We start from the raw sequence: 25,947 nt of genomic DNA on the forward strand, positions 1-25,947 counted from the left end.
TGGATAAACAGAAATGTAAAAAGTGTGCTGTGCTTCATTCAAGAAAAGCAGTGATAGCTACTGCTGTGTTAATTTCTTCTGTCTTAAAATCTGGTCTTACATGTTTTGGGGTAAATTTCGTGGCTTCGTTTTGTGAATGTTGTCAGTTCAGCTTTCACTCTGCTACTTACTGGGAAGGGTGTACCTTCCAAACAGCTTTGTTGGGCTTACTTGCCCCACTGCTGAAAGCTTTCTTTGGGCATTTTACGCAGCACTGGAAATAGTTGTTGACAGCAGGCCTTAAATGACCACCCAAGTTTTGTCTTGCATTTTTCAGTGCATAATCCTGTATATTTTTGTGTATTATTTTATTATATTTATTTACCTTCTATATTAAATGCTATATCACAAGCACTTTCTAGTTTGCCTCTTTTATTTTTATTAGTAAGTGTTTGATGTAGATAGTTTAAAAAATAAACTTACATGAGATATTTGAATCACATTTGGGCTCTAGGCTACTCTTTAGGAAGAGATATTACGTAGTACAATATTTTTATTTTACAGTTCTTTAAACCTACTGCAGCAAAAGTTGAAAAACTATAAAATGAAGAAAATCAGATAGAAAGGCTTATAGATGGCAAAGTAAGGTAGTCAGGTATTACAGAAATTACTAAAGGAACTGGAGACGCATTTCCTCACAGATCTATGTGTGTGAGTGGTTATATACTAGACTATGATCCTTTTTTAATACTAACATTTGGATTAGGATTCAGGTAATCCTAATATAGGCCTTAGTTTTAAGGGGAAAGAAAAAAAAGAGAAAATCAACTTAAAACAATCTTGGAACTTACTCTGTGAAAAAAAATGTGTCAGAGTTCCGTGTTTTCGTTTCTTGTTGTTAATGTTCCCACATTTAATTCTTGAAACTTGTAATGAGTTCAGATTACTTAGAAGTTTAAGAATAAAAAGGCACTGGAAATACACTTTCACTATCACTGCAACTCTTCTATTCTTTACAAGTTTGTAATACGTTGACTGTAGAGAGTGGCAGGCTTAATGTCTCACAGTGGTTTCTTCTAGCTTTCTGTAGAACGTAAATTAAGACCTAGGCAAGGCTATTGTGTAATGAGTGTCAGGTAAAAAATGAAAGTACTTCATAAACTTTGTCTGCCAGTGCTTTTTTAGGATAACGTGCTGTATTCTGCCCCATCTCAGTTTGAAAGACAGGAATCTGGCTACCTGAAAGATGAGTCTCCCCACACTTTCAAAACCTGATACAGGTTAGAGCCTTGTACAGACTAAAAATGGACTTCAAATCCTAGCTCAGTGTGCACTTCTGAAATTTTACTCTTCTGTGTTCCCTCTAAGTTTGTCCTTCTCTTCTGTGAAGAAAAAATGAGATCACACAGTTAATAGGCGAATATTGCCTAGATCTTTTTTTTTTTTTTTTTTTTTTTTAATTCTAGGTGAAAGTAATTCCTAAATACTGAGTAGGAATAGTTGTTTTTAAGCATTTTAATTTTTGATGGAGATTTTTCTAAAGCCTGACTAAAACGTTGATCTAGAATTTAGCTTTTTTCTTTTTATTCCTTATCCTGTGTATTGGCAGATGAGGGAAGATTTCAAAAAGCTGGGAGTGAATATTTTATTTATACTTGATTTCATGAAACTCCACACTCAAGAAAATAAGCGATAGTCATAGGTTTGGCAGTACAGCAAAACAAAATATAAACTATTGCATGGATTCATCCTCTCCTAGTGTTGTTGCTTGCATGCTACTGGCTGAATTTTCACCAGTTGCAGCATCACAGGGATTTCGTTGTTCCCTAGAATAAGTTGGAAAAGGCTTAGAAAGTGTTCAGCCATGAAATAACTTTTTAAAAGCTCAGTTTTAGAGTATTATTTTATCTCCTAAATATATGACCTGATTCTAAAGCATACTGACTACTTTTTTAGTTTTAGATCAATCTAGATTGTAATTTGAGAGAAGTATTAGAAAAGAAGGCTAAAGTAGAAAGAGAAGTGTTCCAATTAGAAAGAAGTTTAGCTATTAGAAAAAGATATAAGGGAGTGATTGAAATAATTTGTGACATAGAGGTATTTCTTTTTTCCAGCACTTCCTGTAGTGGAAGTATGAAGAATGACCCTATTACTGAAAATGGCAACAGTTCAGAGCTTTGGTCAGAGAACGGGTTTGCCAATTTTGCTAGAATTGGTGAAAAGCTAGATAAATGTGTTACCTGGTCTGGCTGTTTGGATCCAGAACCAGAGTATCCACTCTACACTTGTGAAAATACGAGTCCATTCCATTCTGTGTTTTGAATCTTCAGTGAGTTGGCTTGGTTAGGCAAACTGAGTTAAAAGCTTAAATTCTTAATTATGATTTTGGCATACTCTTAGCAAAAGTTACTATTCTCAGTACACTCATGAATTAATGAAATATTTTTGTGCACGTGACCAGTTTAGGTCTAAGTGACTTTCCTGGATGTAAAATCTGGATCATATTCAGTTATAGCTGAGTGATAATTGAGGACTTATTTATTTTCTTCCCTTTGGAAAATGCTGCCCTCAGCTTTCTTACAAGGCCAAGGCTTTTGGAGAATTTAATGTAAATACTTAATATTGACACTCCTTCTTCCTCTCTTATTTCTTCTGACTTCTTTAGTTAGAAAATAAAATCAAAGTAATTTTGTTGATAATTTTTTTTAAATCCTTATTGGTATCTGCCATCAACCATGGTTTTGAACCCAAATAATTACATAAATTTTTCTACTAATAACATTTGTTGTTGTTTTTTTTTTTTTTTTGAACAGCTCTTCTAAGGTAAAATGAGATGGAGTATCTCACTGTCAGCTGCATGTTTTATAGACAGAAATACAAAAAAGTAAATCTGAACGCTTTCCTCATATCTAAATGCATTCTGATTTCCAGCATTAATTCATTAATATCCATGTATCTTTAGACAGCTTTTAACCCTTTCTGATGTTTGCTCCAGTGACATATTTATAGGCAGTAGTTTTATTACCTTGTAGCTGAAGTAAATAGTATTTTTGTTGGCTGCTTTTCAATGCAAAACTTCTATCCATCTGACTAGCTCTTTATTTCATGTTCCAGATTGAGTTTTTTGGTTTTTTTTTGAAATTTTTACGAGAATTCTGGACAACATTGCAAACTTATCTTCCTGGTGTCTTGTTACAATGATGTCGATTTTTTTCCTTGTTTCTACTAGGAAAATTCTATATTTTTCTTTTTATTCTCCTTCCTCCCAGTTAGTAGCATTGTTTCTAATAGCTGATCTTCCCTTTTCTGTCCACAGTTCATAATGGTCACCTTGTACTTGGCTCTTAAACTACGGGGATGTAAATTTCATCAGACTTCTGTAATGTCAGTCCTCTGTGTCATCACTTTTATCCAGTGTCATCCTTCTCAGCATTTAATGATTTTTCCTGTATTTGTATCATCAATAAATTTCCTTTGAAACTTTTATCATTTCTTTGTCTGGTTACTTAGTGAAAACAGTCCTTAAAAACAATTTTCCTTAAAGAGCATCTTTAGTCACTTTATTCCATTGACATCTTTCTCCTTTCAAAAAAAAAAAAAAAAATCTGGGTGATCTTTTTTTTTTACATATGGTTTTTATTCAAGCCTTTCTGAGGAGTTATTAGTATTCCTACATGGCATTATACCCTTCACTGAAAGTGAGATAAAAAAGATTTGCTGTGTTTTTTATCTTGCTTAGAAAATATGTTATCACAGAGCTATTGAGTTAGTCTTGAACAGACTTGAACCACGTAACACTTTTTCATGTTCTTCCAGTTGCCTCTTCAAAATTTGTTCTAAACCCTTGATTTTTATTTAGATGAGACTAAGAGGTGGCTCTTTTAAAATTCTCATGTTTATAATGAAAACCATTCTAACAAAACACTAATAATAGCAGTAAGCTCTTCAAACAGTCTGAATATGTCTTTCAGCCAATGGTAATGACAACAAGAAATTCAAAGGTGACGATAAAATGGATGGGGCTCCGTCTCGTGTTCTTCATATCAGAAAATTGCCTGGGGAAGTAACAGAAACAGAAGTCATTGCTTTAGGTTTACCTTTTGGTAAGGTAACCAACATCCTGATGCTGAAAGGGAAAAATCAGGTAATTTGTCACCTCTTTTTTATTATTATTAACTTACTCTGCCTTTTAATTCTGTTTGGGAGTGTGGGGTGGTTAGCAGCTACATAAAGTAGAAAAGATGGCTGTAGGATAAATACTCAGTTCTGCATCTTCACAGATGAGTTTTTGGAATGTAGTAGCTTAGCAAATAAAGTTGGCATGTGGAGAATGAAATCATCTTCTAGAGACTGATATTTGGCAAAATACTCAATCCAACCTCTAAGTGCTGTGTTTTTCTGTGCTTTTAATATAAAGATTGTCTACTTTGTAAATACTGAAATTTACTTGTCTTGGTATTACAGGCTTTTTTGGAACTTGCTACAGAAGAAGCAGCTATCACTATGGTGAATTACTACTCTGCTGTGACACCTCATCTTCGTAACCAACCTATCTATATCCAGTATTCCAATCATAAAGAACTAAAGACTGATAACACATTGAACCAGGTATACTGTTCTGCACTATTAGAAATACAGACAGTAGAACATGATTCATGATGCGTAGTCTTGGCTTGTGTAGCATATATTTAAACCATCTACTTTTTGTCCACATTCACTGCTGTTTTACCTATGTTGTTGCATTTTATGATATTGAAGGGGATTCTGCTTTGTGTGTAAACTTTCCATTAGGATGAATTTTCTTCATGTGTTTTCTTAATGTAAAATAGATTCTGAAGATGCCTTAGCTTTATTTTTTTTATATAAAATAAATTCTCATCTTAGTTTAGAAACTGTAGGACAACAAAAAATAACTATTTAATTCTGGCAACAGAGATGCTAATGCCTCTTTGAATTTCCATAGTGATAATGACTAATACCTATGTTTCAATGATCTGAATGATCGCTCTGGTAGCACTGGTAACATCAGTTTATGATCTACTGTTCCTCAAGAAGAACATGCTAATGTACAAACGTACTTGATAGTAGAGGGAAAAACAAGTTCTTGCTTCTGCAGAACCTATTTTAAAATAGATCTATCATGTCTGGGTGTATTAGGACAGGAAATTTAGCAAAAATAATGCCTTTGCAAAATAGGTTTTCCTAATGTGATGACCCTGTCTTACAAATTGTAGGGAAAAAGACATTCATTTACCACAAGTAAAATTACTTTAAGGTTAATTTGTCATATTCCATTGATGTTACAAAAGATTGTGCAAGTACAGAGTTACATTTTCTGTTACTGGTGTCCTGTCTTAGATAAGGTATGGAAATAGTAAAGTTGTAGCTGTTATCTTTAAAATGATTATTCTGAAATTATTTTTAAAGACATCTTGGTTCAGATCAATTAATATTGATTTTCTTGTTGATCACGTCAATGTTCCAGTTCCTTAGAAACTTTTGATAGTTTGTCTGTCAGAGGTACTCAAAAATTGGTTTTCTTTTTTTCCAAAATGTTAGTTACAAAGGAAAATAGTTACCTTTATTTTGGGGGGAGAAGAACGGTGTCTGGATTCTGTCTGCATGCCAGTTTATACTGGATGGGTATATTGCCTTAAGAAGCTTTCTGTGGTATTGTTCTGTCTTCTATAGTGATGGTAGTTTGTGTACATCCCAGGACCACCTTCACAGCACGTGGGATGTAGTGTGACTCTTCAGCGGCTTTTATGCCACCATACCCTTTGCCCAGTTTTAACATTCATATTCCTAGGATTTCAGATCTTTCCTTTAACCATAACTAAAGACTATAAAGAGGTACCTGGCAGTAAGTGTTCTGTAACTAGCATTTCATGAGTCCTACTATAAGCCAGAAGGGGGTTGATTATTCATTTTCTGTTAGGAAAGATAAAGGTGGTGCAGATATTGCTAGTTTTCTGAACAAAAAGAACTTACTGTTATCAAAAGGCATTTTTATAGAGTTAGGTTGATTAATGATAAATGTAGTTGAGAAAACAAGATTTACCTAAAAGTGTTCATCAGGTTTGGTTTTTTAAACTGGTCATAATTTTTACCTGGAATGCTTGCTTTGTCTCTTCGTTCTGTGTTGTTTTGCTTCATAAGACTGCCCTAATGGAAGTATTACTTGGAAATCTTTTTTCCCCTCTACTTTTTCTTTCTCAGAAAAAAAATATTTTGATGCTTTCAGTTCTGGCAGTAGAAGTAGTTTAATGTAGTAGATTTATGTTTTTACGATGTTGTCATTAAACTGAATTTCTAAGACCTTGCTTGTGTTTCAAAAGAAAACAAATGGGGGGGGGGGGGGAAACAAACACAAAATACAGCCCCAGTTGAAGAGTATTTTCTTTTTTTCTTCTTAGTAAAGGGTGTGAATATCAGACACCAGGTTGTTTACCCCTCTATGGATACTACTTTCTGGCACTGTCAGTTCTGTGTATTATTTCCTTGTGTTACAACTGAGAAGTTTGGTAGTGTTTAGCATTATCCCTTTTTTTCAGAGCCTTCTACGTAATTAAAATGGAATTGAAATGTTAACTGTAAGACAAACTGGAAACACTACAGAAATAGGCTTCTGTAGGCTTTTTTCTATAAAAGAGTCTCGAAGGAGTCTTGACATACACAAAATCCTCTATTTTTTGTCCTTATTGGTAGAACAATATACCTGCTTCTGGGAAGATTGATACTTATGCAGTCTGAAGGCTTAATTGATGTTTTCATTTTTTTCACAAAGTTGGACTGCATTTCACTTCTGTTATGTTCTGTGTGTAGCTCTGATTTTTCTGAAGATAACCATTATGAATATCGCTAACTAATTTCTAGCTATTGTGTTGAAATATTAAATAAGATCTCTTTAAATGTCTTCTGTTGCTTTGTGTCTTCAAGCGGGCCCAAGCTGTTCTTCAAGCAGTGACAGCCGTGCAGGCAACAAATGCTCCCATAAGTGGGACCACTGTGAGTGAGAGTGCAGTGACTCCAGCTCAGAGTCCGGTACTTAGAATAATTATTGACAACATGTACTATCCCGTAACTCTGGATGTTCTTCATCAGGTAAGCCAAATTTTGCTTTAATTTGAGCTGTGATTGGCAGGAACTTGTGTGTAAAACTTTATGATGTTTTTGACAGATATTCTCTAAATTTGGTGCTGTATTGAAGATAATCACATTCACAAAGAATAACCAGTTTCAAGCGTTACTGCAGTATGGTGATCCAGTGAATGCACAGCAAGCAAAACTAGTAAGTATAGTTCTCTTTTAAGGCTAAGCTACAAAACATGGATTTCATTGTAAGTGCCCAGAAGAGAGTGCCTTCTTACTTGTGGGACCAGAGTATGATGCAGCAGTGACACAACAGAACAAGATCCTAATTTTAGTTCATAGCATTGTCTATGCTATGAACTAAATTTGCTATGAACTAATGCATTGTCTATGCATTCAGAGCATAGACTCTTTTGTCCTTGATATGAGAGGCAAGAACCAGTAATTACTTTTATTCATTACAGCAGGAGAGAGAGTATGGATAAACAACGACAAAGATTGACTGTCATCTAGACCAGACATTTTGAATTAAGTAAATAAGATTTGTTAGCAATAGGAAAAAGATTTGTGGCAATAGGAAAGGTGAACCTAAAGGGAAGGATAGATATTATTTAAAAAAAATAATGAAGGGATAAATATAATCAATGTATATTTTTAAACCTTCGCATACATTCTGTGTTTATGGAAGGCTGATTAAAATTGATGTGTTGGTTGTGTTGCATGGTAGCATAGAATGTGCTTATTACCCACAGGTGACAGAATAGCTGAGAACTTAAGGGGAAAAAGTGAAGGAAAGTGGAGGAAAGAAAAAGCAGGCTTAGATTTACACTCTGCCTTTAAGAATTATGACTACGTTGAGATAAAGATGGACGTTAAAAAGTAGAAGATGGTCATTTTTATCTTCATCAGCATATGAAATATTGGGCGTTGATTAAAAGAGTATGGGGTGGCCAAAACAGGGAATCACAAAAAAAAAAAAAAAAAAAAAAAAGGCCATCAAAAAGAAAAGTGTAAGTGGTGTTCTTACTCCGAAAAAATAAGTTAGTCAGGGACAAGGACTTTGTCAACTTGGCTTATGATGATCTACTTTAATCTACCCCTGAAAACCAGTCTGGAAAACTTAAAAACTTGGAATACAGTTAAAATTATTTTCTGAGATGTATAATACAAAATATTAGATGGTACCTCAGAATAGAGGGAGGTGCAAATACATTACCGTAATAAATAAAAACTCCCATGGATGGGATACACCTTTCAGGTTGTAAGTAGAATTCAAATAGTGATACAGAAACTAGATCTTTAACCTACAATTGCTGCAGGAATTGATTGTAAGCCATTTGAGGTATATTTTAATCCAAGTGTTTCTCGGGTATTTGTTGCGGAGTGTTGTAATTTAGTCTTGATTCGTGTTTGCAAAGTTGTTCTTCAGTAGTAGATATTAATAACTCTTTAAAACAAGTGCATTTTTGAAGTAAAATGTAATATTAAGTGATGCATTTTTTGACTTTATTTTTTGGGTTTTACCTATGTTATCAGAAGATCTAATGGAAAAATGTTGTCTGTGAAATGGACTGTATATTATATCCCTAGAATTACACTGATACATGTAATTTGCAAATCAGTAAAGAAGTTGCAAAATAACAAAGGATGAGGTATGTAAAAATATGAAAAGAAATACAGAATCTGGTGCTGTTGTTGACTTCAGACAAACTGATGCTAGCTTGTTCAGACACTGGAGTGGTCAGCTTCTGTGTGAATGACTGAACTTAATTGAATAACAGTGACTCCTGCACGTGGTCATTGTCTGAGTGATCCTGAAGCTGTTGATCCAAAGTAATGAATTGGAACAGGCTTAGGCGTATAGCTTCTCATTTTAACAAGCTTCTAAGTAAATAAAGAATGCTGTATTTGAAGGAAGGTTTTATTTTTTTTTCTTCACCCTCCTCTCTCCCTGAGATAAATAGAGTAAAATAACTGTTTTTATGGTTGAGTTACTATGGTAAAACATGAAGCGTCACCAAAACGAAACTTCCTAAAGGAAAGAAAGTCAGATAATAAGAGAAAAACAGTTTAAATACATCTGGAAATAGTAGAAGCAAGCGGATGTGGTGGCAATATTTAAGTTGCATGGAGTTCAAAATTAAAAGCATGGTAAAAGAGTAAAGAAGTTTTCGATTTGTTTTCCATCAGTTGTTACTATAGAAGATAATGGGGGAAATTTAATTTTCCACTGGCACTCTTCACAGGAAATCAGAATGTGGCCTTAATAGAAATTGAAGACTTATTAAGGAAGTTAAAGAGCAATTTGAAAAACTCAAGTGATGTAAGTACCAAGGAGAGATACTATTCATTTGAAGGTTCTGAGAAAATAGTGACACTGACAAGAATGTTCAATATGAACCCTCTAGCCCTGTGGGACTCCTTTGCTATCTGAATGAGCAAGTAGTGAAAAATTGCATTCCTGCTCCACTTGCTTTGTGAGAAACTCATTTCCTGTAGAAGTAGATTATGGCTACACTGATTCATGTTTCATCACTGCCTTCAGATTGGATCGTTATAGTTCATTATATCTACAAATAAAGGTGAAGATGACAAACTTCAGGTTCTGTACAATTCAGCAGTCTAGCCATGGTTTGGAGAAAGTCCTGAGAAGCTGCAACAGTAGAGCACACTGAACAGTTGTGCTTCTTTCAGTGAAACAAAGTGGTACGGAGGTGTCTGTGTTCATAAGGAGATTTTCTGTGCATCAGAACCAGCACATTTTCATAGTAAATGATAATACCCTCAGCAGAAGCATCAAACATAAATATTGGAATACTGCTAATGTGGTACACCATAATGAGATTGGAGTGCCAGTGTTTATATCTGCACAGCTGGCTAATTCAAATTTGTCTTTGTGTAAACGAATTAGAAGTATTCTTGCCAAATTTTGGCTATAGACAGTTAATAATGTCTTGTCTTCTGCAGGATTAAGTGAGACTCTTAAGTACGCTACGCATGACAGTTGTCTTGACCCAGAATGAGTTAACAATATCACAAATCTGAGTTTTTGTTACAGTTGACCATTTGGTTCTTACTTGGCATGTAGGTGTTTCATATTACCCTGGATTTGTTTCTCTGCAGAGATTCAGTTGAGGTCTGACTCGCATTCGAGATGCCTTCTTTCCAGTGGCTTTGAGTGACAGCTTCAGGGTGGCTCCGCACTGGTAGCGGTCTGCGGAAAATTTCTGTTGGGGTTTGTTGCCATAAAATCTGTAATGGGAACTTCAGGTAGTCATTTTCGGAACACAAAGCAATGACGTCTCAAGATAAGATATTTAGATTCAGGGCAGTGATCTTAGATTATTGCATTAAGGATTTTTGGACACCTTGAATGCTGAAGAAGACTTAGCTGAAATGAATGATAAGCAATATTTAGATCACCAGGAGAGAGCTGGACTGCATACATTGTAGCAGAAAGTCCAGCAAATGCAGTAACGATGTTCATGTCCTTGACTTTCCAACTTTGTAGAGAAGGATATGACTGGTCCTTTAGTCACGGAACTGCACACAAAAGCTCATTTTTGGATAATGGATTATGCTTCACATATGGTGTTTAGCCACAGAAACCTCTTGTGTCCAAGACACTTGTCTCAAAAGAAACAGTTTCATTCAAAGGCGTATCCATAGGATGCACTTGGGACAGACACATCTCTCCCAAGATTTACTATATCACCTTTGAGGTACTTACTTGAGTCTGGAGTATGTTTTGTAAGGATCTCTTGGGATTTCTTTTAATACTGTTACATCATGTCCTTTTTAAAATATTATTCTTAGTTTCTGCTGTGTTTGGGGAGAGAGAGATGGTGGGGACTCCAATGGTTTCATTGTATTTCCTCTGTGCTCATTTTTTTTTCTTTCCAGTCTAATTTGATTTTTTTTTATCAATCAAGTGCTTTCAAGCTATTCTCATCATGCGATAGATCTGTTTCCTGTTTTGGATGATCACGTTAGGTGCTTGCAGTGCTTGACAAAGAGAGGTGCAGATACACTATTTGCTGTGGCTTGAAGCCCTGTGTCTCTAGAAATACATGGTAGCTGAATTTCTGAGCTACATTGCTGAACTGGGGAATCAGGATGTCTAAACATGAAATCATTTTCTATCTACCAAACTGCATTCTTGTTTGTCATCTTTGTACTATATGTGAATTATCTAAAGAACCTTGTAAGTAACATCTCTCTCCCTGAAGTTCAGAGGGCTAATTTGACCATCTTCTGTAGGGGCATTTAATTCCCCAGGTTGATGGTCTATACAGGCACTGGGAGAAGCTCATCAAAGCATAGTTCCTACAACTACAGTACTTTTCCAGGGGCCGTTCTATCACAAGGATTTTGAGTCATCTTGAACCCTGAAAGTAAAAAGAACTGTGAATTTTATCTGTTACATCAGAAATTCATTCATTCAGGCAAGCAAGGCCTGACAGAAGAAATTATTCAAATAACATTCTCTTTCTCCACATCAGAGCCTACTGATAGATCTGCACGAGGCTGCATCAGAGAGCTGCATCAGTCATTCAGGATGTGACAACATTTTGTAATCTCATAGGGTACTTCTGCTGAGTTCACCTTAGCTGCTGCTGCTGTCACTTCTCTCAACAACTACAGTCACATTTGAGAATGAGATGCAAGTGTTACAACTCCATGGTGCCTAGATAGAAACTCTTGCTGTCCTTTTGCAGAAAAGCTTGTGTGTGTTTGATTGTTTGAATAATAGATGGAAATACTCTTCCTCGAGCTTTGTTTTCCTATTGGAATAGTCTCTTCTCATCTCTCCTCTTCATCTGGGATTCTTTTTCTCAGCCATTTTCATCACTTCATCTTCCTGGTTGCTATTACCAAAAAAATATATATATAAATATTTGTATTTCATTCCATATGTATGGTCATTCTTGCACTCAGGCATACCATCACAGTTCTCTATTTTGGATCTTTCACCAGGTTAGTTCTGCTGTTTTCTTTGTTGTTAGGCTGTGCTTGCCTATTCTTACCTTCTATGAAAGATGCTGCTTTAAGACATGAGCAGATTTTGGATTCTTTGTGAATCTAAGCCTGGTTACTAGGACCCTTTCAAAGTATTTTGAATTCTACTGTAGTGGTTATCTAGGAATACTGGCTTCTTCCCAGCCACATCAACTTTCCACTATTTTGAAACTCTGAGCAGCACTGGGGGTTTTTGATTTTTTTCTCAATTTCTGGCTTGTTCCTTTCCTTAGCTGTCATAGCCGATGAGGAACTGTGCAGCATACTTAGTGATTAGGAGGTGTGAAGTGTTTTGTCTGTTTTTCATCCCAATAGCAATGTTAGTGGCTGTAAAGAAAGTTTTAATGGTGAAAGCAAGTTTGTACTGTAGAGTTGCGATCTTCTGTATCAGTTTAAGCATGTGCACCATTCCTGGGGTTATGGGTATTGGTCTGAACTTAAGCTTTTTTCTTTTCTTTCACTGCTGTTTTCTATTGGTCGTCTGCATATTCTTACTGGCCATCTTGTTTGTGTGCTCTTAAATACCATAGTGGGCTTCTTCAAGAGTGAGTCGGTACGACAAGCTCTTGGCAGGAGATGAACCAACTTGTCAGGCTCATTTTCCCCCTTAGGAAAGGCCAAGAGAATGGTACACTTTTATGTAATGGGGGAAGGGAGGAAGGCAGGGGCCTGAATTTCAGAAGATTCAGTATCAGAGCAGTTGCGTAAGTATCCACTGAAGTATCTGTCCACGATGGCATAAGTTTTGTTATTTCTGTTGAGGCTTACGTAATGGTTTTGCTGTCAGAGGCAAGATAAAGAATGATGCTCTCATTCTGTACTTGTTCTCCTTGGTTTGGCATGCAAGTGGTGTGGCACTGTCACACGTGAATATGTATAGATAAGTGCTCAAAGAAAGAAAAGTTTCTTAGCAGTAACTAAAGTTCTTTGAGATTGTATCTATATGTACGTTCACTAACAGTTCTGTTACTGTCATTAGTTTTTTTAGTTCCTCTCTGGGAGGAACTTTGCACATGCTTTTTTTGCTGTATAAAAAGGAGCTGAGGATAAGCGTTCACGATTGTGACTTTGTTTTTTCAAGATCACCTGTTAAAGTTGCTGGCAATCTTTCTTGCACAGTTGTTGGCATATGATGCTGCTGGTAGAGGCTGGTGGGGTGGGTTTTCTGTTTTTATCTGTTGCAAGGAGCTTTTTCTAGAGCGTGACTGCACTGCTCATTAAGAGTGCATCTCCTTCCATTCTGGTTCAGGAGCTTCTTTCCGACTGTCTCCGCTCCCGCTATGAGGGATTTCTATTGTGCTGTATTCTTTTGTATGTACTTCAGGTAACTGAGTTTTTCAGAATGATAGGATTTAAACCTTTTAGTAATTTCAGTATAAGTTTTAATTACTTGCATGGCTCTCTCTTAACCATTGACTAGACTGGAAACTACAAACATAGGTAATACTGTGGTTTGCTACTATTTCTATTTTTTAAGGCTAAAGATTTTAATCACTAACATCCTTCTGCCAGCCATAAATCAACATGTCTACAGACTCCAAAGAGAGGTATAATGAGAGTCTTGATTGTGTTTTGAAGACTTAAAGCTTTATGTCACGTTCTGTGATTTGGACAAAGCTAAACAAGTACTGCTTTTTGGTCCCGGTTGTACCTAGTTTTTGTTATGAATGGTTATTTCTTGATGGTAAGGACATTGGCTGTGTAAACTGGATCTGCCTTTAATCTGTATCTTAGTGTATTTTAGAACATTAAGTCTTGTAAAAGTGGTGATTGATTCTCTGGTATGTACTTTTTTGTATGTAAGTGTTTCGGTCAGATATTCTGAAATACAAACCTCAGGAAGGTCTTGAAGTTTGCTTCCTCCCTGTATGTGAAAGAGTTAACAAATACTTTATTTTGTATTGTTGATTGTCCTCCTTTTCCCCTCATCCTCCTTGCCCCACAAAATACAAAATTAATTCTCTGCTTGTATTCTGTGAATCAGGGCAGTAGATTATGTTGCTGATACTGTATAAAACATTGTTCAAGCTGAGTTTAAAGGAGTTTCTCTTTAATTGCTAGGTATTTGTTGAAACAATTGTCTAGATTGTCAGGTTTCTATCCTTTTTTTCTTTGTACTTTATTTTCCCAGTACTTGAAAGACCTAATAGTACTGTCTTATTTGTTCTTGTACATTGACTGCTAATGGTGTTAATTCTTTAAAGCAATTTTGTGAGCCCTGGTGATATGTCAGCTGTGATAATATATTTTGGAGGAAGGGACAGCCTTGCTGGCCCAGACCTAGCAGGGGGGTGTCTGCAGGATGTTCAGTTTCCAGATGCATCACTGTATGAAAATAGCTGTGTTGCTTTCCGTACCCAGCAGGCCCATTAGGTTCACACAGTGCTTGGCTCGAAATAGCAAGTCCTACCAGAACTTGAATGTGTTGGGAAGTGCGTTGCAGGTGTAACCAAGCTAGCTCTGCAAGAGCTAGTTTAGGCCAGAGGTGATGCGTTTCAGTACTGCATTAATCAAGAAAAATGAAAGATCTGAGTTTGGTATTTGAAAGCATGTTAGGGTTTTTTGTTTTCTTCAGATGAGTTCTGTGATCACTTCTTAGCATTTATTGAAAATATAAAATAACTTATGGCAGGTGTTGATTTGCTGATTTCTTCTATATAGCTGTTAGTGCTCTATACACTAAATGAAGGTATGCCCAAAATGCAAATGGAATAAAATCCAGATATATTCATTTATCTGGTATAGAATGAAGATGGGCAAAGTATATAGAGGTCAAGTGGGTCAAAGTGGTACTGTGTTAAGAGTTCATGTGAATTTTACTGTTGGTAGACATCCATTTAGAAGCACCAATTAATTGTGGAAATAGAATTTTTAAGCATAATTAATATTAGATTGACAGATAATACTTCAATTTTTTTGCAATAACTTCCTTTAAGGGGAGAACAAAAACCTGCAAGAACAATGTAAACGTTCTGCTTCAATATATAGCAATCCACTATGTGGTATACAAGCTTAGTGTTTTTCTCATAGTTTCTCAGGTCATCTTTTGTTTTAGAAACGTACTTGTTTGCTTTTTAACTTTCTGAGAAATGTTTGGCATTTTGTCTGTGCTGCAGCTATGCTGTGGAATGCAGGCTAATTAATTATATTCAACGGACTAACCTTTAAGCTTGCACTAAAATGTCTCTTCCCACCTTGGTGCATAAGCAGTCTCTTGGTAAGAGAAGTAAACGTTGAGCTTCCTGGAATCACGCTAAAAGAGGTTAATGCATTGTAACCTTAATTGGTTTTAAGTTAGACAGTAAGAGGGATAAATATATAAATGCTGGCCTTGTCTTTTTTAAGAACATCCAATGTGTATTATATATTATTTTAAATAAATTGACTTCTTTTTCTAGGCCCTAGATGGTCAGAATATTTATAATGCTTGCTGTACGCTGCGGATTGATTTTTCCAAATTGGTGAATTTGAATGTCAAGTACAACAACGATAAAAGCAGAGACTACACTCGTCCTGATCTTCCATCTGGTGATGGACAACCAGCGCTGGACCCAGCTATTGCTGCAGCATTTGCAAAGGAGACCTCCCTTTTAGGTATGACTCTGGCATTGTACTTTTGTGTTGCAGTCACTTGATGAAAATGTTTGTCAGTCCTTCTAATGAATAAGTATCTTAAACTGCAATAGTGTCCAAAGGCCTGTTCATTTTAGATTGTGATCTGACACTAACACTATTGCATTCTCTTTAGAAGTCCTGGAGAAGTAGATGAGAGAACGTATGACAAATGAGAAATGCATATTAAAAGGAAATCTTAACTATTCCTGCTTTTATTCCCAAGCCAGTTTTCACTTCTTTCTAATGTTCCTGGTAGTCAGCTGCTACGGCCCACCTTGCCCACTCTCCCAACCATGTTTGTAACAGACTTAACATGATTTGCATGTTGCACTCTCATGAATGCTTATTTGTAATATCAGGTTGTTAAAAATAGCATTTAGTTTTATTCCTTCAATGAGGAATGATTATGCTGTTTGCTTTAAAAAAAAAAAAAAAAAGTGCCCCTTTGTTTTGTAAATTGCAGGAAAAAAAAATAGGTAGCTGCACTTCTAGATTTATGGTAGATGAGTTCTAATATCCAGTCAGTTTTCGAGCTCATCACAAGAAATAGGTGAATTGCCTTGAAAAACATACAATTACATTTTCAAGTGTTAGCAAAATACTGAATTCAGCATGTTCTGCATGCTTTGGGATAAATTTGTAATACTCTGGGTTTTATTTTAATTTATTATAGTTCATTACATGTGTTTCACTGCTACTTCTGTGAAGTTGATATTCTTTGGTGCAAACACCTTTCACTCTTCAAAATATCAGACGTAATCTTATGACTTTTATGAAACGTGATTTTTTATGTTGTGATCACTGTTCTTCCCACTTAGTCTTTTCCTTTTTCTTCATCATTTCTCATTTTTCTTCTACAGGGATCTTAAGAACAACAGATTTCTTGTGTTGCTTTTTGTAAAGGATGGGCCAACTCAGAGTGAGTCAGAGTTAATACAAAGTAAAGAGGAAATGTAAAGAGTAAAGGCAAGCCTCTGCCCTCTGTGTTACAGCAGTTAGGCGGCCTATAGTGAAAGCTATACACAGGAAGAGGGTCAGTGTACTAGTTATGGCTACTGAAAGCTGCATTAGCTGCCTTTTTCAGAAATCTGATTATTTAAAGGATATATTTCATACCTAGGCATAGAATCCCCCCAGTAAGGTATCTTGTTTTAACTGCTCATCGTTAAACATTGGAAGTATGAAATCTTTCATCTCATAGATTGATAGGGAAGATGGATGAGTGTGAAGTTTGACATCATAGAGGTGAGTGCTGTAGCACTCAAAGCAATTAGTAATTCATTTGTCAGAGCACAGTGGTACTAGATGTGGGGCTGCAGTATGAACAGTAAAGAGAAAAAAACAATACCAAATCTGTTTATTAATGAGACCAATCTATTTATGCGCTGTAAGGCGTGGATTTGGGAGAAGAGAGTTAAAGAGTCATAAAAAATGGTGTCAAATACATGAAATATGTAGCTCTAATTCTGACATTTTCCTGAGTCCTGAGAAGTTGATTTCCAGTCTGTCTTCTAACATATTTCTTGGTGTATAGTGCTTCCTAGTACATGTCAAATTGACGACTTTAATTTGCTCGGCATAATGGAATAGCACTTTGAAGATACTTGAATCACTGTATCACTCTGGATGTGTTTAGTAATTGGGTTTACTATAGTTGTAAAGTTATCAGAGTATCCAAATGACTTATGTTTAGGAGATCTAATGTTCTGGTCTATTAGGCTTGTAGGTTACTTAGATGCTTTTGTGATTTTTGTCCACAAAACTGCTCAAGTTCTTTTAACCTTTTGATTTTAATTAGGCTTGTTCTATGTATTCATGTTTTTTGCCAGTAGAATTATGAAGATGCCAGTCGTATTAACTAATTAAATATTTTAATTCTCACTGTCTGAATGCATCTCTTCAGTTGCACTTGTTTCCTAAGCAGCAGGAAAATAAAAGGATTGTAACACAAGTAACTTTGATTGCAGCTGTTGAAAGTTTTCTGAGCATCAGTGAAGTCAGTCATGTGTTTATTTTGATGAGTAATGAGGATTATGTATTGGAAGAGACTTGAGATAGCTGGGTATGTCTTTAACTGTGCTTCATCTGGCAAGTGAGGATGACGATACTGTCATCTCTTCTTGTGCTGCTTGTTTTTTCCATGGTTGCCTTTTTTCAGCTGCAGGGCTCAAAGTCTTTAAAACTTCACAAAAGGGGTCTCTGTTAGTACTGTTGCTGTCTTAGCCATTCAGATGTCAAAGTGGGAATGATGATCGTTTGAATATGGAAGAACAGGGTTCTCGTTCTGTGCTGTTTACCGTGCAAAAATGCACAAAATATTAGTAACATCAATAAGAAAGGATAGGAGAGAAAAAATGAAAGCCTGAATGGGTGCTTGTGCATGCAGTTTGTGGCTGTGTTTCTATTCAGATATGCAAAAGGAGAAAGGTGAGAACACTTTAAAGTTCAGAGTTACAAGATGGAGGTTAGCAAACCATGATGAGTGAAATATGGTAGAATGATGGCAGTCACTTCTTCCTGCTTCTGTATTTTATTTTCACATTTTATTTTGTTTTACAATTGTTTTCTATAATGAAAAATGTAGGGAGTAAATCTAGTTCAGTCATAGTTACATGTTCCTACATTAAGGTGACTATTCCTGCCAATGTTTTTCACACAAGTTCATGTTATATTTTTAGTATAGCTTTAATTTGCCTTGTATTAAAGTGTCATTAATAATTTGCACTTCAGAAGTCATGGAAAAAAGTACTTCGAGGACGAATAAGTAATACATGACATACTGTGTTTGACCTTTTAGGTAAATGACTCAGTGGCTAGGAAGGAAGATATATAATGTTTGTATGGTTCAATTAATATCCAGAAAAAGCAAAATCCTGTTATCTGTAATTGTTGAAAGCTAAAATAAAATTAATGATGACAGAGCTTTCAAATACCAGTTCATCTTCTTGACAAAGTAGCTCACGTTTCTAAATAGTTGCAGGTGAGTCCTCAAATCGTCACCAGGGTGTTGTGCGATAACTAATAATTACAGTACAAATTAATCTTTTTACAATTTTGACTTACAGTAGCAAATGGTAGGGACCTACAGATCAAGAATTGTTTTCTATGGGTTCATAATTTGTCTGACCCTTTTAAGAAATAAGGTCTGTCTGCTATATAATCAGGTGGAAAAATATTTTCTGACTAGATGATCCTAGCTCATGTGTATAATATACTCATTCATATTTACTGTATCATCAGTTTTGATGTAACTAAGTTGTCAGAAATCTTAGAGACTGTAAATTGTACGTATTTGCAATGAGCCTTGCTTTGTTTTGAAAGCAGAAATTCACTAATGGACAGAATTGGTTGCTTTCAAATGAATTATCGGCAGCAAATGGTTGTTTGGTTTTGAATGTGTATTTCTTTTATACGTGAGGTGACGAAGGTTACAGGAGATCTTAGAGAGGAAAAAAAGCTTAGAATAAATAGCAAATGTATTGTACTTAACCACTACAAATTATGCTAAATACAAATAAACAGCTGGAAATATGCTGCTGTAGTTATGGGCTACCACAACTTCATTCATCGCTGCTTTTCGTAGGTTTTATTACTCCTTTCCACTAATTTTCCTTCTAAACATTCTTAATGAATCTGTTTCAGAGGATAACAATTGAAAACATTTTTGTATGAATGCTGTTGAATTAATGTTTGGTTTTAACTTCATCACTAAGACCAAGAATGCCACGTAGAGGGTTTAATGCTATGAAGAATTTTGCCTTTTAAAGGCAACTACTTGGTTATACCCAACCATAAAGGCATCTCTAGCATCCTTAAAGTTCCTTTATTCCTAAAATTGCTGGACTATCTTAAAGCTTCTAAGGGTAGGGAGAGGTGCTTAGACACACTAAAAGACTTGAAATGCTGTAATGTCTCAGCATTTTTTCATAGCTAAATGATTACCTGTTTCTCTTCAGGTGAACATCCGTCACACCATATCATTCATCACATTTCTGTCTGTATGACCTCTGTGGTGGCCAAGCATAAACAAATACGAGTCAGTATATGCAATACAAAGCACCTAAACTGCACTTCCAAAATATGACTTTCAGAACTGAATGGAATTTTTAAAAATTGTTACTTGAGAAGTTGTATTTTATATTGGCAGATTTTCCCTGCCTATCACGTTGGTTTTTTTTGTTGTTGTTGTTCTTTCTTCTGCAGGGCTGCTTTCTTTAACTGCCTCCTTTATTAATAGTTTTTACTTGAATAAAGCTATATTCTTCAGATTTAACCCAAGAACAAAATGGACCTATATTAGATTTTTGTCTTGCTATTTATACACCTAGGTATATAGATCTGTTTTTATGCTTTCCTGTCTTTATAAAATTGATTTTGAGAAACAGTAATCACTATGTGTGGACTAGCAGTGGTCTGTCTAATTTGATATTCTTTCTCTGACAGCAGCTGGTACTTCTATCTTCTCATAGAGAAGACCAAGGATGGCCTCAATAATGGATGATGATAGAGTGGCATACCTGGGAGAAGTGCTTTCTTAAACCCCAAATAACTGGTGCTTGGCTTATGTGCTGAAGCACGTTACATGTCACTTCGTTGCATATTTAATAAAATCCTAATAAGAGTGTTTGCAGGATGGAAGGATGACAAATTAGGGTTTTTCCTTCTGTTTTCTATTGGTCAGTTCCATGAATAATGCAAGTAATGCAATAAAATGGTTGTTCTATTCTAGTACACTTTCCCTTTATATTGTTTCATAAGAGATGACTAGAATTTTCTAACTGATGTTTTCATTACTCAGCACGTCTTATGCCTCTGGTTTGATCTGAGTACTAATGCTTTTATCAGAAGCCATGCTGTATCTTTTTTTAATTTCCTTTCTTAGAACACGTTTCTACATGGTTTGATAGGAGACAACTAGAAAATATTTTTCAGAACGTGTTCTGTATTATCCTTGATAAGCGCTTTCACAAAGTTGTGATGGATGTCTTGTTCCCTTTGAGGAGACATTCGTCCAGCCCAGCAAAATCTAATTTTCTGAATTACTTATTTTTTTTATGAATTCGTGTAATAAAGTATACATAAAGTGTTGGAGATCTTTTCTAGAGAATTTAAAAAAAAAAAAGTTGTAACCATATTTATCCCCCTGTATGAAAACATCTCCTTTCCCTACATGTTTTCCCTTTTGATACTAAATCTGGATCTTTTTGAGTATACAGATGACTGTCTTTACTGTTGTCATTGTCATATTTGGTCATTGACTGAAACTGAAGAAATTTGCTTTCTCATAAAGACTTCCTACATTAAGCTTTATTTTAAAGGAAGGAAAACAGTCTTACGTACATAGTGTACAGGTTATATTTAGACTGTCTACCTGACATTCTGGAAGACTGGTCAGAAGTGTTAGCTTAGTATTATCATATAAACATCCGAAATTTTGCCAAAATGCTGAAATCTGAGAAGCCAATTTCAGTAGAAGAAAATAAAATACTGAAGTTCTGATTTTTTTTTTCTTTTCTTTACCCTTTTTGCTATATAAATATCCTTTTACTGGATTCTTTAAAATGTACAAATAAACTGTTGGTAACATATGATAAAGATGGTCCTCTATGAAGTGTGTGTAGTGTCATAAGAACCTTTAATGGATCCTGAAGTAGCATACTTGCCTGGTATACCAGTGACATCACCAGGCAAAACCACCAGATCTCTCCAGGATTTCAGTTTCTGTTGAAGAACAGTAAAGCATGGCTGAAGGTTCAGCTAATAGCTGTGTGCTTCTTCAAAGAATCGGATTGCATAAAGTCATGGAGTAACCAGTTTGGTGCTACTTTGAATCCTGAATTTAGAAGTTTGCCTCCTCATCTCCTTTATGCAGTTTATGTAGGCCTTTTCACCTGACCAACTCTAGTGCTGTGTATTTAGCCTGAAGCATCAAGTTGAAGTGAACAATGCCTCTCAAAGGGTGATTTCTGTTCCTCATGTTTACTTAACCCATATCAAAACTCTTTGGACGACTGTAACAGCGGAGTGGTCTGCTCTGTAGAGTGTTGTATGCAACACTTGTACTGATATAGGTGCTTTTTTTCTTAAACGACTTGTGTGTGTTTCGTAAAATATGCTTTATTTTAAAATTAGGGCTTCCTGTTGCAGCTGTTCCAGGAGCTCTGAGTCCTTTGGCTATTCCAAATGCTGCTGCTGCTGCAGCTGCTGCTGCTGCTGGCCGTGTGGGAATGCCTGGAGTCTCAGCTGGTGGCAATACAGTCCTCCTGGTTAGCAATTTAAATGAAGAGGTCAGTAAAACAATTCAGTGTTTTTCCTCTTTTGCCATACTTCATCAATCAGTATCTTATAATTTCTTTGAATTTGGTCTCTCATATTTGGATTTTAAGCTCATGGTATTTTTGCTGTTTATTACTCCCTACCCTCCCCCAAAGTTAATTTAAAAACCATTATTGTTGAATACTTTTGTTTTTCCAGGTAGCTAACAAGTTAATGTCGTTTGATAGTTGGCTACCTTATTTTCTAAGAAAAATATGGTAATTACTGCATGTTTGACATTTGAATTGAAAGCTTTTTTTTCTTTTGCAATTATAATCATGTAAACTAGAATTCCCATTTTTGTTTCTTCTAATTGTTTGCTGCTTCATTTCATGCTTGTATCTCACGTTTTAAGGTTTTAATTTATGTGAACTACTCTAACACATTTTTCTTTAAAGGTTCTCCCAAAGATCTCGGTGAGGCACTCTTCCAGTCTCTCTTAGTAATTTTTTTCTTGGCAGTTACTCATTTGTCTTATTAAAAAAAAAAAAAAAAAAAAAAAAAATGGTGACAAAGCTTTTTTTACCTTCACTGTATCTTTCTTGCTAACTCTGAAATCTAAAGGGGTTTGTTTAGTCACGCATTTTTACTGTCCTTTACATTTATTTTGATGGCTGTGAAAGCTGGTATGAAATGTGGGAAGTTTGTATCAGTCTAGCTGTTCCATTTTTAACTGGCCTCTGTCACTATAAATCATTAAGCTTATTTTATCATCTGGTACTAGTTTATCATCCAGTCTTGCATGTTAAAATGTTTTAGGTCAGAGTGCCATTTTGAAAGATTTTTTGCCTGCATTTCATAACCAGCCATGCTTACGCAGTTAAAGTTTAAAGTTTAAAATTTTTATTGCATGCTTTTTTTTAATTTATTTTCATGTTGAGATGAAATGCTGTAGTTTACTCTTTGATATGAATGTACTTTACCCATATTTGTCTTGGGTGACTACATTTTACTCAGTTTTTCTTGTACAGTACATAAACCAACCATTTTCTGACCAAATTCCTGCATTTCCTATGTACTGACCTATATTTTATTTTTTTTTGTTCCCCACTTATTTTTTTCTTCTGCATTGCTGTTTTCCCTTCCCCATTTCATCCTTTTCCCTTTGTGTTCAACTTCCCTTTCCTTGTCTTTACCCAAATTCCCGTGCCCTTCCCTGTTTTACCCTTTTCTCCTTGTCTTTGTCTGTGTTCCCTGTCTTCATTCCCTACGTTCATGCTTCTGTGCTTGAACAAAATGTTCCTCGGACCAACTTGCCCCAATTAACCGCCTTGAAACCATGATCCATGACCACCTCACCATTCTGCGGGAACCACCCTTCGTTATGGATGATCTGTTCATCTCCGCTCTTCCTCGACTCTTCTCTCTTCTTGTCTTACGCTGCTTGCTCTTCTCTCCTTCTAAAGATGGTTACGCCCCAAAGTCTGTTTACCCTCTTCGGTATGTTATTGTTAGCACTATACTTTTATTATTGATTTAATTTTGTTTTGTTTTGCTTTTTGTTGTTGTTTTTTTGTTTTGTTTTGTTTTGTTTGTTTCACCTTAATTCTTATTTGTAGCTAGCACTTTGGCTTAAAGTTGAATAGTAAATCTTTCGCTATTTTTCTTTTGCTGTTTAAAACTCTCCATAGACACGGATTTTCTTTTAATGCATGCTAATATATTTTGCATGGTCTTTAATTTAATATCATTCACATAGCTTTGAGGGTTTATCAGAAATTATTCTTTTCAAAATTCACTATTCAAAATCTTTATCTCCTTGATTCATTTGTGAGAGTGTTGAGTTTGAGTGAGTGATCTTGTTGCTGTCTGAATGTTCCATTGATATGTCAAAATGCGTAACTTAGTTGACTGGCTTTAAAGTAACCGTTTTCTTTTGGGTTACCTTTGACTTTGAAAAGGTGTTTATGGTGATGTGCAGCGTGTGAAGATTTTATACAATAAGAAAGACAGTGCTCTTATACAGATGGCTGATGGAAACCAGTCGCAGCTGGGTAAGACTAGATTTCTATTTATATTCCCAATAGTATAAGTATTTGAAATTAAGCTATGTGAAATCAGGTGAACTAAGCATGTTTTCATCTGTCAATTTTTGTTGTATTAACAAGATCCAAAATCCTATTGTATTAGGTTCCAAAAAGTTTGCACAATAGCCTAAATGAATTCAACAACTGAAACACGTGTGGAGGTCTTTAAACACTCAGCAGATCTCGTTTTTGATTCTAGTGCAACGACCCTTTGATTTTCTTGTGGTTTTTTTCCTTGTTTGTAGGGTTGTGTGTGATATGCAACATGCTATTGAAATACTAAATTGAGTAAACCTCTTGTCTTTTTCAGCCATGAGCCATCTTAATGGACAAAAAATGTATGGAAAGATTATTCGGGTTACCCTTTCTAAACATCAGACAGTACAACTACCTCGAGAGGGACTTGATGACCAAGGGCTGACTAAAGATTTTGGTAATTCACCGCTGCATCGCTTCAAGAAACCTGGTTCAAAAAACTTTCAGAATATATTCCCTCCATCTGCAACTCTTCATTTATCCAATATTCCGTGAGTGTTGGCTGTCAGTAAGGCAGTAGTATTAATATTATCACAACACACTGAATGGATTAGTAATTTTCTGGTTATGCTTGTTTTCTGTCTGTAGACCGTCAGTAGCAGAAGAGGATCTCCGCACACTGTTTGCTAACACTGGAGGCACTGTGAAAGCATTTAAATTTTTTCAGTAAGTAACTTTTCTGTACACAGTTTCAACAAAGGACAGCTTAATTGTGTTTTTGTGGCATGTCTTAAGGAAAACATTAGTAACAACCCCTGTATTGTTTGAGTTCCTAATGCCATTATTTTGTTTCAGAAGAGATCACAAGATGGCCCTTCTTCAGATGTCAACAGTAGAAGAAGCTATTCAGGCTTTGATTGATCTTCACAATTACAATCTTGGAGAAAATCACCATCTGAGAGTTTCTTTCTCCAAGTCAACTATTTAAAAAGGCAGATTGAAAATGAGGGTGTATTGCATTGTTTGGTGTTGTCACCTATTGACTGTTCAGGAGAGTGGGGACCAGAGTTTGTCTTCTATTTTTGGATTTTCTTTCATGCTGTTATCATTCCTTGTTTGTTTAAAAAATAAAAATTAAAAAATAAAAATTAAAAAGCAGTGATACTAACTGCTGTTGTCCAACTGTTGTTTAGATAAATCATCATTTTGTTTCAAAGATTTCAAGTTAATACCACAGTTTTTCAACTGAGTTGACATACGTGCCTTAAAAGGGAAAACTAGTACTGCTGAAATTGCGTAACTAGTAAAAACGAATTTGGTTGTCTGGGGCACACTGTTACATGATAATTTCAATATGTTTAGGCAGGGGTGTGTAAAAAGGTTAAGCTTTTGTTTCTCCTGCTTGGAATTGATTTCTTTATCTGCGGGCCTGTCACGTATTTTTCTTTTTAATGGGGTAAGATGCATTATGCTGAAAGAATAAAACAATGTTATTTGATTTTGCAATTTTTTGCTTTGTGCTTTTTTCAGGAAAAAAAAAAAAGGCCTTTTATACTTCATGGTTCTGGTCTAGATTCAGTTATGAATGTAGGCATTTGTTAAAATTAACAAGGTACAGAATATTAATTTTGTAAAGGACAAGAAGTGACTTCTGTGACTTTGAGCCCGAAGTGAAAAGCATTATAGAATCTTAACCTTTTTGTACACACTCTTGTGGGATGTATCATATAAATGTCAGCACTAAGTAATGTCTTGTTTGTGGCTGAATATTTTTCGTAGATGTTTTTGAAGTTGACATGACTTATGTGCATTTAAATATATATTGCCATCTTTAGTTTGTAATTAAGATATGGAATATGGTTGTGGATTTCTGAGCATGTACAGACTGGTCAAGCTAGTTCAGGAAATGGTGCATGTATTTTTC

The 25,947-nt window shown here is 35.5% G+C and overlaps 1 protein-coding gene across 5 annotated transcripts in view; it reads left to right on the plus strand.

Annotated features, from left to right (window-relative positions):
• Positions 1-25,941, plus strand: part of PTBP2 (polypyrimidine tract binding protein 2) — a 48,458-nt gene extending 22,517 nt beyond the window's left edge. For 2 of the 5 annotated variants that reach the window (XM_082766376.1, XM_082766380.1), the window contains 11 exons: positions 3,951-4,123; positions 4,444-4,587; positions 6,919-7,083; positions 7,160-7,270; positions 15,489-15,684; positions 21,838-21,992; positions 23,427-23,460; positions 23,922-24,014; positions 24,358-24,574; positions 24,672-24,749; positions 24,879-25,941. In XM_082766376.1, the coding sequence (XP_082622502.1) occupies positions 3,951-4,123; positions 4,444-4,587; positions 6,919-7,083; positions 7,160-7,270; positions 15,489-15,684; positions 21,838-21,992; positions 23,427-23,460; positions 23,922-24,014; positions 24,358-24,574; positions 24,672-24,749; positions 24,879-25,011 (1,499 nt within the window). In that variant the 3' untranslated portion in view covers positions 25,012-25,941. The remainder of the gene's footprint in view (positions 1-3,950; positions 4,124-4,443; positions 4,588-6,918; positions 7,084-7,159; positions 7,271-15,488; positions 15,685-21,837; positions 21,993-23,426; positions 23,461-23,921; positions 24,015-24,357; positions 24,575-24,671; positions 24,750-24,878) is intronic. The other 3 variants (XM_082766377.1, XM_082766378.1, XM_082766379.1) reach the window with 3 other exon arrangements.
• The last annotated feature ends 6 nt before the right edge of the window (positions 25,942-25,947 follow it).

The sequence above is a fragment of the Aythya marila genome, assembly GCF_965140915.1.
Source record: "Aythya marila genome assembly, chromosome: 8".
Classification (NCBI taxonomy): domain Eukaryota; kingdom Metazoa; phylum Chordata; class Aves; order Anseriformes; family Anatidae; genus Aythya; species Aythya marila.